Source organism: Podarcis cretensis (genome assembly GCF_951804945.1).
Source record: "Podarcis cretensis genome assembly, chromosome: 2".
In the NCBI taxonomy this organism is placed as follows: domain Eukaryota; kingdom Metazoa; phylum Chordata; class Lepidosauria; order Squamata; family Lacertidae; genus Podarcis; species Podarcis cretensis.
This window is the reverse complement of record NC_137171.1, coordinates 9292884-9307570: the sequence shown is the minus strand read 5'-3', so window position 1 is coordinate 9307570 and position 14687 is coordinate 9292884. Positions and strand designations below refer to the sequence as shown.

The 14687-nt window shown below is 45.6% G+C and overlaps 1 protein-coding gene and 1 long non-coding RNA gene across 3 annotated transcripts in view; one reads left to right on the top strand and one right to left on the bottom strand.

Annotated features, from left to right (window-relative positions):
* The window catches only part of LOC307210789, a 133445-nt gene that overhangs the window by 52032 nt on the left and 66726 nt on the right, over nucleotides 1–14687 (bottom strand). The gene's annotated exons all lie outside the window — the stretch shown is intronic.
* The window catches only part of SENP1 (SUMO specific peptidase 1), a 33382-nt gene continuing 29344 nt past the window's right edge, over nucleotides 10650–14687 (top strand). For both annotated transcript variants that reach the window (XR_013836083.1, XM_079966715.1), the window contains exons 1-3: nucleotides 10650–10706; nucleotides 11860–11990; nucleotides 13414–13498. Coding sequence is in view for 1 of the 2 variants with exons in the window: in XM_079966715.1 (XP_079822841.1) it covers nucleotides 10703–10706; nucleotides 11860–11990; nucleotides 13414–13498 (220 nt within the window). In the remaining variant the exon portion in view is untranslated. The remainder of the gene's footprint in view (nucleotides 10707–11859; nucleotides 11991–13413; nucleotides 13499–14687) is intronic.

Sequence of the window (14687 nt, the reverse complement as noted above, 5' to 3'; positions counted from 1 at the left end):
CCCAAGGTTGGGAAACACTGCACTAGTGCATCACAAGAGGGTTTGAACTGCACTCAAACCATTCTCGGTCAAAACAGAGAAGCCCCTTGGCACATTGATCAGCCTTTCACTCTGTCAATGCATGGAGAATACCATCACCTTAAGGGAAGAAGTACATTTGCACTGGGATTTCTCAATACAGCCAGTGCTACAGCTCCCAAGTGCTTTGAAGGTGACTCGGAAACTACAACTAATCCAGAATGCGGCAGCTAGACTGGTGACTGGGGGCGGCCGCCGAGACCATATAACACCGGTCTTGAAAGACCTACATTGGCTCCCAGTACGTTTCCGAGCACAATTCAAAGTGTTGGTGCTGACCTTTAAAGCCCTAAACGGCCTCGGTCCAGTATACCTGAAGGAGCGTCTCCACCTCCATCGTTCTGCGCAGACACTGAGGTCCAGCGCCGAGGGCCTTCTGGCGGTTCCCTCATTGCGAGAAGTAAAGCTACAGGGAACCAGGCAGAGGGCCTTTTCGGTAGTGGCGCCCGCCCTGTGGAACGCCCTTCCAGCAGATGTCAAAGCGATAAACAACTACCTGACATTCAGAAGACATCTTAAGGCAGCCCTGTTCAGGGAAGTTTTTAACGTGTGATATTTTATTGTATTTTTGCTTTCTATGGAAGCCGCCCAGAGTGGCTGGGGAGGCCCAGCCAGATGGGCGGGGTATAAATAATAAATTATTATTATTATTATTACCCAGAAAAGCTCATTCCAAACCCCGAGCCTTACTGAGTGTGAGATACCAAGTGATATTAGCTGAATGAACTTGCAACGAAGACAATTTCCTATTGCTCTGGGGACCTATTTTTTTTATTCTTACACTGAAATGGAAACAGTGGTACCTTGGTTCTCGAATTTAATCTGTTCCAGGAGTCTGTTCGACTCCCAAAATGGTTCAAAAACCAAGGTGCGGCTTCTGATTGGCTGCAGGAGCTTCCTGCACTCAAAGCCGCAGAAGCCATGTCGGACATTCGGCTTCCAAAAAACGTTCGCAAGCCGGAACACTCACTTCCAGGTTTGCAACGTTCAGGAGCCAATTTGTTTGGGAGCCAAGCCGTTCGACTACCAAGGTGCAGTGGTACCTCGGGTTACATACACTTCAGGTTACAGACTCCGCTAAACCAGAAATATTACCTCGGGTTAAGAACTTTGCTACAGGATGAGAACAGAAATCGTGCTCTGGTGGCGCAGCACTAGCAGGAGGCCCCATTAGCTAAAGTGGTGCTTCAGGTTAAGAACAGTTTCAGGTTAAGAACGGACCTCCGGAAGGAATTAAGTACTTAACCCAAGGTACCACTGTATACCTACTTCAGCGTAAGAATAAAGTGTGACTCCAATTTTAAATACAGCTGGGTGGGGAGAAAAATGGTACCCCTCTGGTATTAAACATTTGCAAAATACTGATCTCAACAGATGGATTTTTCAACAAAAAGATGGGTAGCGTGGCGTCTTCTTAAACTCAGAGGATGGTATCAAATATTGCGCAAATTGGAATTATCCATCCTTCCTTCTTGCAGCTCCCTGAAATCTGTTCCAGGGGGTCTCCCCAACTCTTTGGAGAATATAGGGTGGGGGGGAGGGGGGCTGGAGGAGAGGAAGCGGACGTCCTCTTGCACTAGCAATATCTGTTCCAAGTACAGTATGCAACACAGATGAGATGGGGCTGTCCCTGAAAGCATGAGTGAGAGGGGTGTAATATAAATCTTGTAAATAAACCAGCACTTTAAAAAGAAGTCCACATTATTTATACAGGGTTCTGTTACAGTTAAATGCAAAGCGACTGCAAGGAAATATGTTTCGGCTGTAATCGAGGGCTTGTCCTTGTTGACGGAACTTTTGAGGCAGGTTTGTAAATCGACATTCACAAGGCTGCCTGTGGCAAGATTCCCTTGTAATCGACCAAGAAAAGGAACTTGCAAAAACTGGAGAGTTTGTTTCTTCCCTCTCACTCCAAACTTTAATGTACCACACATTATTATTAATGTAAATGGGCATCTGCAGACAGGCAAATTGCTACTGTTTTGTGGACTTTTAAAGGCTTCTCCAAACAGGAAATATGGTTCATCTTGTCATAGCTGCTAGCGTCCTCCTCTAGCATTTTCTTAATTCAGTATCATCTTATGAATTCCTTCCTGAGATTACAAGAGAGCCTGGCGTAAGTCGGCGGCTTTGTAGATCATCCCTCTAAAGCTCTGGAGGCTGATTCAATTGATGTAAAGTTGGCAAGAGGCAGAGTGTAACCACTGATACAGAATCCGCTAACTGCAACACGATGTGCCAAGTGCAATCTGTTCAGTAACATTTATTATCATGAACCCATCGCTATGGCAATCTGGTGACGTGTGGTTAGTCAAGAGCAAGGAGAATCTCTTGCTTAGTGTATGGCAAAGCATGCCCAAACCAAATGTATAGCGACTTTGAACTTTCATTTAGTGCAGCGTTTTCCAAACTTGGGTCTCCACCTGTTTTTCGACCACAATTCCCATCATCCCTGACCACTGGGTCCTGCTAGTGAGGCATGATGGGAGTTGTAGTCCAAAAACAAGGGGAGACCCAAGTTTGGGAAACTGGTTTAGTGACAAGCATGGAAAAACCTCTCTTCTATAGCAGGCACTATCTGCCAATCACAACTCACCTGTTCATACCTCCTAATCCTTAAACCAAAGGGCATGCATTTATGTAGAATGGCTGGTTTCTTGGGATCTTGGGTCATCTGTGGAGAGCGCAGGGGTGGGCAACCTTTAGCCCTTCAGGTGTTGCTGGACCACAACTCCCATCAGCCCTGACCATTGACCATGTTGGTTGGGGTTGATGGGAGTTGAGTTGAGAGTTCAACAAAGTCAGGAAGGCAACAGGTCTTCTACCCTGGCGGTTAAGTCTTTTTCTAGCTTGGTAAGGAGCTGTTGGCGCTGTGGGTTAAACCACAGAGCCTAGGACTTGCCGATCAGAAGGTCGGCGGTTCGAATCCCCATTACGGGGTGAGCTCCCGTTGCTCGGTCCCTGCTCCTGCCACCTAGCAGTTCAAAAGCACCTCAAAGTGCAAGTACCGCTCCGGAGGGAAGGTAAATGGCGTTTCTGTGCACTGCTCTGGTTCGCTAGAAGCGGCGTAATCATGCTGGCCACATGACCCAGAAGCTGTACGCTGGCTCCCTTGGCCAATAAAGCGAGATGAGCGCCGCAACCCCAGAGTCGGCCACGACTGGACCTAATGGTCAGGGGTCCCTTTACCTTTAAAGAGCTGTTGATCAGTGAATTTTTATTTAAAAATGTATTAAGAATTCCAAATTCAGACGTTGGGAGGTCCCCTGGAAGTGCCAATCAGAACCACCGTTACAGTGATGGGCTAGATGGAACAGTGGTGTGATCCAGTCCATGGAACCTCATCAATGCCAATGGGTAGAATGAAGGCCATACGACACTGGAGTAAAAGTAGAGCAAAAGTAGGGAAATGTAGCCCTTGGGACTCTGTAGAGGCCTAGCCCAGCCATACTCTGCACTCTCCTTGAACCTTTTCGTCTGGCTGCAAAGTTTTCCTTGAATTCTGATGCTTCTTGCTGGCTTGGCTGGGGGAATGGTGTGTCGAAACTAGTGAAACAAAGGTGAAATTTTCATTCGTTGTGCTTCCTGTTTTTGCCTTTGCTGGCATGTGGACCCCTAAAAGTCGCCCAGGAGGAAAGTAGTAGTCTTTGGGATGAAAAAGTCTCCCCACCCTAGAAACAGTGAATGGGTCAGTTGCTACTGAACCATGACTTAAAGAGCTAACTCAGACCCCCTGGAGATGTCAACCTCTGAATGAGAACTACGGGGCGTATTCTTCTTTGAACAACTCTTGCACAGCCCACTTCAACATTAAGTTTCACTTAAAATTGGATCTAACTCCTTTGAATTCTCCAGTGAAGGGGAAAGATCGTGGTTTCACCTTGGGAGGCAGAGTTGTTGGAACTATTCTAGGAAGAATGATGAGCTGACAATCTTGGTCCAATCTTGGTCCAAAGAACAAGAGGAAACCATATGCAAGCTTTAATTTTTTCCTTTTTTTTTTTTTGCTGTGAAGAAATTGTCAACTGATGTCTGCCTGCTATCTCTTTACCGTGTGTGTGTGTGTGTGTGTGTGTGTGTGTGTGTTTTTAGAAGGTTCTACCCACAAGCCTGGTGTTGTATCCCTGCTTGAATTAGCTCATACTGCTACCAAGGCATTTGCTAAGACACAGCAAGAGAGATCCATCTGTGAATTTAAAAAAACCAAGCAGAGTAGGGGAATCGCAAAGGAAACAAAGAGGTAATTGCTTGCACTACTACAATACCTTACCGTCTCATTTTACATTCATAAAACTTGCCAGGACAGCATTCTCCTGCACAGTTTTACAAAGCAAGCTACAATTTCAAGCATCACCTAATGGGCAGACTGTGACGCTTTTTATCCACTCTGGAAAGCTCATAATACTACTAGTGGCCATGACATTTTATTTTTAAGATTTCTTCATGCACTAGCCTCGGATACATACATATAAACTTCTATCAAGCTCTTCCTGAAGTGTGAAGTAGATATAGACACCAGGCCACCTAGTATTCTACTTGGTTAAACAGAGATTTGAAGCAGCCTTGGCTCTTCCACCGAGCGGTAAGATTCTATTTGTGGTGTTCTAAAGTCCTAAGATGTTTTATGAGGCAAATTAAAAATAAAAATCTAGAACATGAATCTACACTAACCTGGTTGCTCTTCTTTTTCTTCAGAGAATGAGTAGAAGGTAAAGAAGAAGATAACAGCTGCAAAGGTAAGCGACACTGAAATGAAAAGACTGGACCCTACTACAGAGAGGTCCAGGGGAGCCCACATAACAGAACACATGTGCTTTCCTGTGTGATATTTATAGATGCTGTGTTAGGCCTCTAGACAGCTGCCTCTGGCGTTCCTCACCCTTATTGGTGGATATTAAAGTCATGACCTTTCATTGAAAATGTCCCAGTCATGTTGTCATGCAACTGTAAGGTTCGGATTCACCCTTTCAAGATTACTTATTTTACATCAGGAATGGATTTTACATGTTGCTGTGGCTGCGCATAATAGAATTAGCAAACTCCCCAACATATAATGAATTTATATAAGGGGGGGGGGGGATATGAGTTCAAGATCTGTAAGCACTGTGAGCCAAAAGGTGCACCAAGGAGAAATAAAATTAACCTGCAGTATAGATATAACTTGGCCTTGATGATAGAAAACCCTGCCCCACCCAAAAAGGACAATACCCAATTAACTATCTGATGAAGATGACATGTCAAGGAGAAGGTTGAATGCATGCGTATCATAGAGAATATCTTCCTTGCTGGAAATGCCTTATATGAAAAATTGTGAAACTCTGGGACAGCAACCTCATTCTCCTCAAACCACATACAAGGAAAGCTCCACCAAGAAGTTTTCCCCCTTCTCCAACCACCCTCCTCCTCCTGAACACACACACACACCATCATAAATGCTCTGACAAATTCACATCCTGTTTTCAATGGCTCACTCAGCATTGTAAAAAGACACACACACACACTGTATCATTACTTTCTGCCCAACAGAGGCAGTGATGGCTACAAGATCAATCTTAGACCCTGAAAAGCGTGTTGAATAATGGAGCTTACTCCTAGGTACCTGGAGCAGGATTGCAAACTTTGATGACTTTCAAAAAAAGGACCAGACAATTTCCAAAGGGAAGGACTTTCAATGGGGAAGATATTCCTTGGGGAAGCGGCCATAATTCTGTTCTAGAACACATGCTTTGCAAGCAAAATGCAACGCTGGGGAAAAGGCTTGCCTAGAATTCTGAAAAGCTGTTTCATGGAGAACCGCTGGCCCTGACAATGTTGCTGGACCTGCCATGCCCAACCAAAGGCCATGGTGGCTGGGGCTGATGGGATTTGGAGTCCGACAACATCGAGAGGGCAACAGGTTCCTCACCCTTATGGTACACAACACTGAATGTGATGTACCAATAACCCTATGTTCTAAACAAGCACTAGCTACTACGGCAAGCTGTAGCCTCCATGCTCAAAGTCTGCGAGCCTGAGTAAAAGATGCAACAGGGTACCGTTATGCTGCTTTCCTTCGTGTCTTGCTTGCAAAAATCTATTCTACCCAGAAAGCTGTGAGTACCAGTTTTCAGCTAAGATGAGAAACCTCCCACCAGCCCTTGGAAGACAACCCAGCCCCTGCCTCACCCAACATCCAGCACCAGATCATCTATTCGGATGCTCCCCCCCCCCTCAAAAAAACACCCCATTCTGGAGCAGAACCACAAGCTACCATCAGAAGCGCATTGATACAATACAGACACACACATGCATACTTGCAAGTAAGGTAAAGGTAAAGGTAAAGGTACCCCTGCCCGTATGGGCCAGTCTTGACAGACTCTGGGGTTGTGCGCCCATCTCACTTAAGAGGCCAGGGGCCAGCGCTGTCCGGAGACACTTCCGGGTCACGTGGCCAGCGTGACATCGCTGCTCTGGCCAGAGCCAGAGCCACACACGGAAACGCCGTTTACCTTCCCGCTAGTAAGCGGTCCCTATTTATCTACTTGCACCCGGAGGTGCTTTCGAACTGCTAGGTTGGCAGGCGCTGGGACCGAGCAGCGGGAGCGCACCCCGCTGCAGGGATTCGAACCGCCGACCTTTTGATCGGCAAGCCCTAGGCGCTGAGGCTTTAACCCACAGCGCCACCTGCGTCCCTTGCAAGTACATACACACAAATATATACATGCATTGTTGTTGTTTAGTTGTGTCCGACTCTTCATGACCCCATGGACCAGAGCACGCCAGGCATCGTCTTTGTCCATGGAGTTTTCTTGGCAGGGATACTGGAGTGGCTTGCCTCCTCCAATATACATGCATAAAGGTAAAGGGTAAAGGGACCCCTGACCATTAGGTCCAGTCGTGGCCGACTCTGGGGTTGCGGCGCTCATCTTCCTTTATTGGCTGAGGGAGCCGGCGTACAGCTTCCGGGTCATGTGGCCAGCATGACGAAGCCGCTTCTGGCGAACCAGAGCAGCACACGGAAACGCCATTTACCTTCCCGCCGGAGCGGTACCTATTTATCTACTTGCACTCTGAGGTGCTTTCAAACTGCTAGGTTGGCAGGAGCAGGGCCCGAGCAACAGGAGCTCACCCCGTCACGGGGATTCGAACCGCTGACCTCCTGATCGGCAAGTCCTAGGCTCTGTGGTTTAACCCATAGCGCCACCCAGATCCCATACTTGCAAGTACACACACGCAAATATATACATTCATTGTTTAGTTGTGTTGCACACCAGGCATTGTCTTTGTCCATGGAACACCAGGCATTGTCTTTGTCCATGGAATTTTCTTGGCAGGGATACTGGAGAGGCTTCCCTTCTCCAATATACATGCATACATACTTGCAAATATATAAGCATACAGGCATACAAACATGAAAATATAGAGAGACACATCCACAGTTGCATATGCATAGCCAGGATTTTTTGGGGGGAGACAGGCTTTGGTTATAATCTCAGATTTGTATTGATTTTGATTGCCCACCCCTTGACTACGCTCATGCATATGCATAGATTCTTGCAAATACATACATACACACACACACACACACACATGCTTACATACTTGCAACTCTATACACACATACTTGCAAATATATACATGCTTACATAGGTTCTTCCAAATAAATATACAGTACATATACACCCACCCGCCCCGCATGCATATGCATGCAACCTCCTTTGCTAAACTACCGGCAATTCCCCCCCCCCCGCCGCCGCCGCAGCACGTGCGCACGCGCAACCCTCCTCCTCCTCCTTCCTACCAATACCCTTCCGAAGACTCTGCGCGCGCGTGGGTGTGTTCCTTTTTTCCCCGCCCCCCTCTGAGCCAACGTTCTCTCCTCCTCCTCCTTCTCCGCCGCCGAGTCGTCGTCTGCTGCTTCTTCTTCTTCTTCTTCTTCCCCCGGAAGTGGGAGGGGCTTGAAAAGGGCAAGGAGAGGGGAGCCAACCGGGAGAGGCATTTCCGCTTCCGGTTTGCCTTGAGGTGTTCCCGCCTCTTCGAATCCGGTCGGGGGAGAAAAGAAAAGAAAAGAAAAAAAAAAAAAAGGAAGAGTGTGAGGGAAAAGAGAAAGAGCCCCGGAGCGCTTGGAAGAGGAGGTGGCGGCGGCGGGGGCAACAAAGAGCCTTTCGCCTCAGCTGACTTCGCTTCCGGTAAGCTGGTTGGGGGGGGGAGGAAGAGTCAGGGGTTGGTAGTCATGGCAACTGCCCTACTACCCCCTCCCCCACCGTTGGGGTCCCCCACCTTTTCTCCCCCCCCCACCCACCACCCCGAGACCTCTAAGGCCTGGTCCGCCTCCCTCACGGACACCCCCCCCTCTCCTCGCTTTCTTTTGAACCCGGCAAGCTGGGAGAGAGGGAAGCGTGGCTGGCCGAAGAGGCGGGCGGGAAAGTGCCCTGTTCAAACCTCGCCTCGGACAGCGCTTGAAAGGGGGCGGGGGCAGTTCGCTGCTGGCTGGCGCTTCTTGTGGTGGTGGTTGTTGTCGTTGCTGCTGCGAAAAGTGCGCCTCTTTGAAAGTACAGTGGTACCTCGGGTTACAGACGCTTCAGGTTACAGACTCTTTGCAATATTCAGTAAACAAATTCCAGTTCATTCTTTCGCTATACAGTGGTACCTCGGGTTACAGATGCCTCAGGTTACAGACTGCTAAGCCAGAAATATTACCTCGGGTTGCTTCAGGGTGAGAACAGAAATTGTGCAGCGGCAGCGGGAGGCCCCATTAGCTAAAGTGGTACCTCAGGTTAAGAACAGTTTCAGGTTAAGAACGGACCTCCGGAACGAATTAAGTACTTAACCCGAGGTACCACTGTACAGTGGTACCTCGGGTTACAGACGCTTCAGGTTACAGACTCTTTGCAATATTCAGTAAACAAATTCCAGTTCATTCTTTCGCTATGCAGTGGTACCTCGGGTTACAGATGCCTCAGGTTACATGCGCTTCAGGTTACAGACTCTGCTAAGCCAGAAATATTACCTCGGGTTAAGAACTTTGCTTCAGGGTGAGAACAGAAATTGTGCAGCGGCAGCAGGAGGCCCCATTAGCTAAAGTGGTGCTTCAGGTTAAGAACAGTTTCAGGTTAAGAACGGACCTCCGGAACGAATTAAGTACTTAACCCGAGGTACCACTGTACAGTGGTACCTCGGGTTACAGACGCTTCAGGTTACAGACGCTTCAGGTTACAGACTCTGCTAGCCCAGAAATATTACCTCGGGTTAAGAACTTTGCTTCAGGGTGAGAAAAGTAATCTGCTGTGTCTTCATTCTGCACGCAGTATTTCCATCTTTGGTGGCTGTGTTGTTTTGACTGGAATTGACAGACTCAAAGAAAACATTCAACTTAGATTTCTCTTATCAAAATTGCAAGAATTCTCTTAGCTAAAGAGTGGTAAAATGGCCTTGTGAGAACAGGAGGGGGAAGTCAGAGGTTAGGAGATAAAGCACCCAATCAAATATGTAATGCAGAGCTTTCCAAACTTCATGTTGGTGACACACTTTTTAGACATGCATCATTTCGTGACACAGTATTTCAGTTTTACGAGCAACCTGGAGGTTAAACTAACCCCTTTCCAGCCCCAGGAGAAGTTTGGGGAGTGTTTGTGCGACACACTGCAGCCGACACATTAATGTGTCGCGACACAGTTTGGAAAGCTCTGATATAATGTATCCTCCATGTTTTGAAGCATTGTCTCCAGTGCAGTGTAGTAGTTCATTTAATTGCAAAATCATGGTAATACAGGACAATTAGTTGGGTGACCACACCCTGAAAAACAAGTTCCACTGCCAACTTTTAGTCAGTGGAAAAGGATAGTGTGGAATATTTAGTTTCTTAATGATGCAGTGAGTATAAAGCTGTATTTCAACCACTGGCGGAGGAAGAGGAGTGCAGGGGGAGCGCACCACCTCTGGCAACACAATCCTGATGGGGTGCCATCGTGGCTGCCCCCCTCCCCACACTGGGTACCACGCCCCCACCTGCTCTCCGCCCCCTGGTGCTGGAGCATGAAGCTCCGTCACTGATTTCAATTGTGCATCAAAGAGTCTGTGGCCTTTGACTTGTCAGAATGGTTCAGAAGGGTTCTGAACTGTAACACGTAGCTATGAACATTTGCAAGTTGGTGATATGCATGAATAGTGATATTAAATTCTCGAGAATAATGTTTTGGAGAATATTCTCGAGAATTTAACATCACTATGCATGAACATAACACTAATACGATTGCACCCTTGTTTAATTAGAATAAAACTGCATTATTAATCCCATTTACTTGAGAATAAATCCCATTGAACTCAATAGGACTTACTTCTGAGTAGACATGGTAATGAAAGAGCTAAAACATTGTATTCTTGATTTCTGAAGAGTAGAAACAGCAATATTTAAAAACTTTTTATTTCTCTTTCACTGTTAAAGTATGTATTTTTTTTTCATGCAATGTGTGATTACAATGCTTTGTTCTAGACTTTTTCCAACTTTTTTACTCAAGAAATTGGGTATTTGTACTAGACAAACGTTCCATGGGGTTTGGTCTATATCCTTAATTTTTATACATCTTGCTCTTTTCAGGCACTTGAAACTTCTATCATATGAGTCAGTTATGTGAGCAGTTCAGGAATGGGTGAGTCTGTGCATGTTATACCAGCCCATTTTGTCTTGCACCCTTTATCATTATAAAAGCTACATCAAATGAAACTCCTCAATAGAATCTCCATGTCTTTTCAGACACTTTCAGACCTACTTAACAGCCCAGTCTGGAGAAATCCTGTGCTGATATGCAGGAATTACACATTAGGATTTTACCCAGTTTATGCTCCTGCTTGAGCTTTAGGATCTGTCTCACTCTAGTTTTGTAACCAGCAGCTTCCTCAACCTCGCTGTGGCATGCTTAATATCACCTTGCTTCTTAGGGGGTCGCTCTGCATCCTGTGTGCATTTTTGGTTCCCTGCAAACATATGCTGGCCATCAATAATAGTAAATGAGCCGGTGCAGCGGTAGTGAGAGGTTTCTGGCAAGTTGGAGAAGATCACTCATTTTTCTCCGTTTGGCAAACAGATGATTAGATTTTAGCCACTGCAAGGTTGTACGAAAGAGAGGGATTATTTTAGCTCAAGGCTGCTGCTTATCATCTGAATGTACTGAAATGCTACCTACCGTCTCTCTTAAATTTAGCTTTGTGAAGAATGTAAATTGTACCTTTTGAGACGTGAGAGCTACAGTTTGTAGTACAGGTGTTGCTAACCTTTTTGAACCAGTGGGCAAACCTTGAATTTTGAGAGAGTTCTGGGTGGCACCAGTCACAAAATAGGTGCCCTTGGGAGTGTGGCATACCATAAAATTAGGTAGCCATCCCTGACAACGTTATGCTTACCATAGGAAACCAGCTATGAGTCCTGCCAAAGTGTCTGGGGTACCAGTTAGAGCCTAATTTGTGGACACCAGGTTGACAATCCCTGTTGTAGTATATATGATTGCTCAAGGTGTTTGCCAAGTTACCTTGATTTCTGTATGAAGCTTGTTACAAGTGTGAATAAAGTTCATGCATGGTCTCTTTCCGGTGTTTTCCTTTCTTGGGGTTTGCATTTGTTTCTTTGGCATTTGTTATTTCACTGGTATGTAGTCCACAGGGAATTTCTCCTGCTGAAGTCCCAGCTGCGCCACCTGGAAATTCCTGTTTGCTTAACAGGACCTTGCAGAAGTGAAAACCTCTCTTGAATTGTGTACACTTTCTTTCCTGCTGAGAATCATACACTAAGGAGCTTTTCCCTTTCAGATGAAACTGCTGATTGTATGAAGATGGAGGCTGGAGACTATGGGTTAGCTAATCACACTTCTGTGTTCAAGACTCTTCCTCTACAGCAGAACGCTCTCTCAGGAGATCAGCTTCCATTGTCTGGCAACAAGGTTTGAGAATGAGCTGCTTTGATTTCTTAGCTGTATTTTTTTTTTAACTGTATTTTTGCTCCAAAAGTAATGAGGCTAATTTTTGCTCTTTGAATTATAACACTTGGCTGCAACCTCAACTTCTCAATGTTGATTGGTTGCTTGGAAGTGTTGCAATCTACTGGCTGCTGGAATGGGGGTGGCGTTCCATTGTGGTGAAAGCCCAAAACCCCACTCAAGTGGGCAGTAAGATACCACTGGCAGAATGTGGTGTTTGGATTGCTGGTTCCCTTTAGGATTGCTTTGCCTTTAACTTGGTTGATTTCAATATATACCAGATAGAATGAAGTTGGGGACATATCCAGCTGTTCTAATGGAGCTTCAGATAGTTATCTCCTGCAAGTTTGTTGTTATTATTATTAAAATTTTTATGCCACCTTTCATTCATAGATCTCGGGGCAGTTCACCGTGAGTGTGTGAAGATGAATTTGCATTCAGGACTACTGGGTTTATTATTTCATACCATAAAATAAAGTAAAACTTCCTACTGTCAATTAGAATTAGACATTTGCATAATTACTAAGCGAGTTGGAAGGGCAGAAGTCATGTAGAGGTTTTTAAGGAGATAACAGAAATCTCTGGGTTAAAGCTGACCAAAAGTCCAGAGGTAGCATTATTTGCAATTTATGATGGGGTGGAAGGTTCACAGGCTATGAAGGACTTGCTCACAAATTTATTGACAGCTGCACGAATTATTATAGCTAGGAAGTGGAAGGGGCAAGCAGAATATAAAATGGAAGAATGGTATAAAGAGATGTGGGATATAGCTATTAATTATAAATTAACATGTGCCTTAAAGTAAGGCAGGGAATATGCAGGAGAAATGATTTTGAGGAGATATGGAAGGGTGTAGAATTTGTGCTGTTAAAACAGAAAGGGGTCAAACCATCGCAAGAGATGTTGCAATTTTGGGAGGTTGGATAGTTACAATGGAATGGTCTCAGTGGTGGGGTGCACGTTTTTATTCTTATATATTTATGATTATTACTTTGTCAAAGAAAAAAGTCATGTTGACAAAGAAGTTGAGGTTTATAATGTGTCACTACTGCATAAGCTTCAATGTAGGAAGGCTGAAGGCAAGCAAAAGGCATTATTAGTTGGCCATAGGTATGTGATTAGTTCTGCAGCGTTTCCAAACTTTGAATGCAGCATTGTATCCTAAATGTGCCGTTCTTTACATTTGCATAATCTTTCTTTAGGATATTTTCAAGCTGCAAAATTCTAGAGGTTCTCCATATATTTCAGGTCTAGTTTCACTTATAATGTTGTAGCTAATGATAATAAGAGTTGCACAGTCCTTCTATTATGCATGAGAACACACACAAACACTTTCCCCAGATCCTTCCTTTAAATATATTCTGATTTTATGGTCTCTTTTGTGCAGTTTTCATCAAACAAGTTTGATCATCTGGAGAGGCCTTTTACTTGTTCGACTGGAAATACTTCCTGCAGTTTCGGCTACTATTCAGGTAAGGCGAGGCTGTTTTGGGTTCACTTGAGAAACCAATTAAAAGCTTTTAAAACATGCGATGATTGTAACACTGCAGTGAAATTTCCTGCTGCCTTGCTATAGTTTATGGTTGAGTCTAAACTTCTACTGTATAGAGCAGTGTTTCCCAACCTTGTGCCTCCAGCTGTTTTTGGACTACAATTCCCATCATCCCTTGCCACTGGTCTTGCTAGTCAGGGATGATGGGAGTTGTAGTTCAAAAACAGCTGGAGGCACAAGGTTGGGAAACACTGGTATAGAGGAATGCATTTAATAATAATAATAATAATAATAATATTTTTTATTTATACCCCGCCCTCCCCAGCCAAGGCCGGGCTCAGAGCGGCTTACAAACAATAATAAAAACAAGAAGAATGATTACAACTTAAAAACAAAAATAAAATACAACATTAAAATAATGGAACATTAAAATATTAAAATGTAGCCTCATCGCAGGAGGAGAAGGAAAAGAAAGAAAAAGAGAGAGAGAGAGAGAGGGAGGGAATCAAATTGGCTCCAAGCCAAAGGCCAGGCGGAACAACTCTGTCTTACAGGCCCTGCGGAAAGAAATCAGATCCTGCAGGGCCCTGGTCTCATGAGGCAGAGCGTTCCACCAGGCCGGAGCCAGAGTTGAAAAGGCCCTGGCTCTGGTTGAAGCCAATCTAACTTCCTTAGGGCCCGGGACCACTAAGGTGTTGCTATTTATGGACCTTGAGGCTCTCTGTGGGGCATACCGGGAGAGGCGGTCCCGTAGGTATGAGGGTCCTAGGCCGTGAAGGGCTTTAAAGGTCAAAAGCAGCACCTTAAATCTGACCCTGTACTCCACTGGGAGCCAGTGCAGCTTGAAAAGCACTGGGTGAATATGCTCCCATGGCGGAGACCCCGTGAGGAGCCTCGCTGCAGCATTCTGTACCCGCTGGAGTTTCTGGGACAGCTTCAAGGGCAGCCCCGCATAGAGCGAATTACAGTAGTCAAGCCTGGAGATGACCGTCGCATGGATCACTGTGGCCAAGTCGGGGCGGGAAAGGTAAGGGACCAACTGCTTGATGCGGCGAAGGTGGAAAAATGTCGCCTTGGCTGTTGCTGTAACCTGCGCCTCCATGGAAAGGGAGGCGTCAAGGATTACACCCAAACTCTTAACGGAAGGCAATGGCACTAATTGGGCCCCC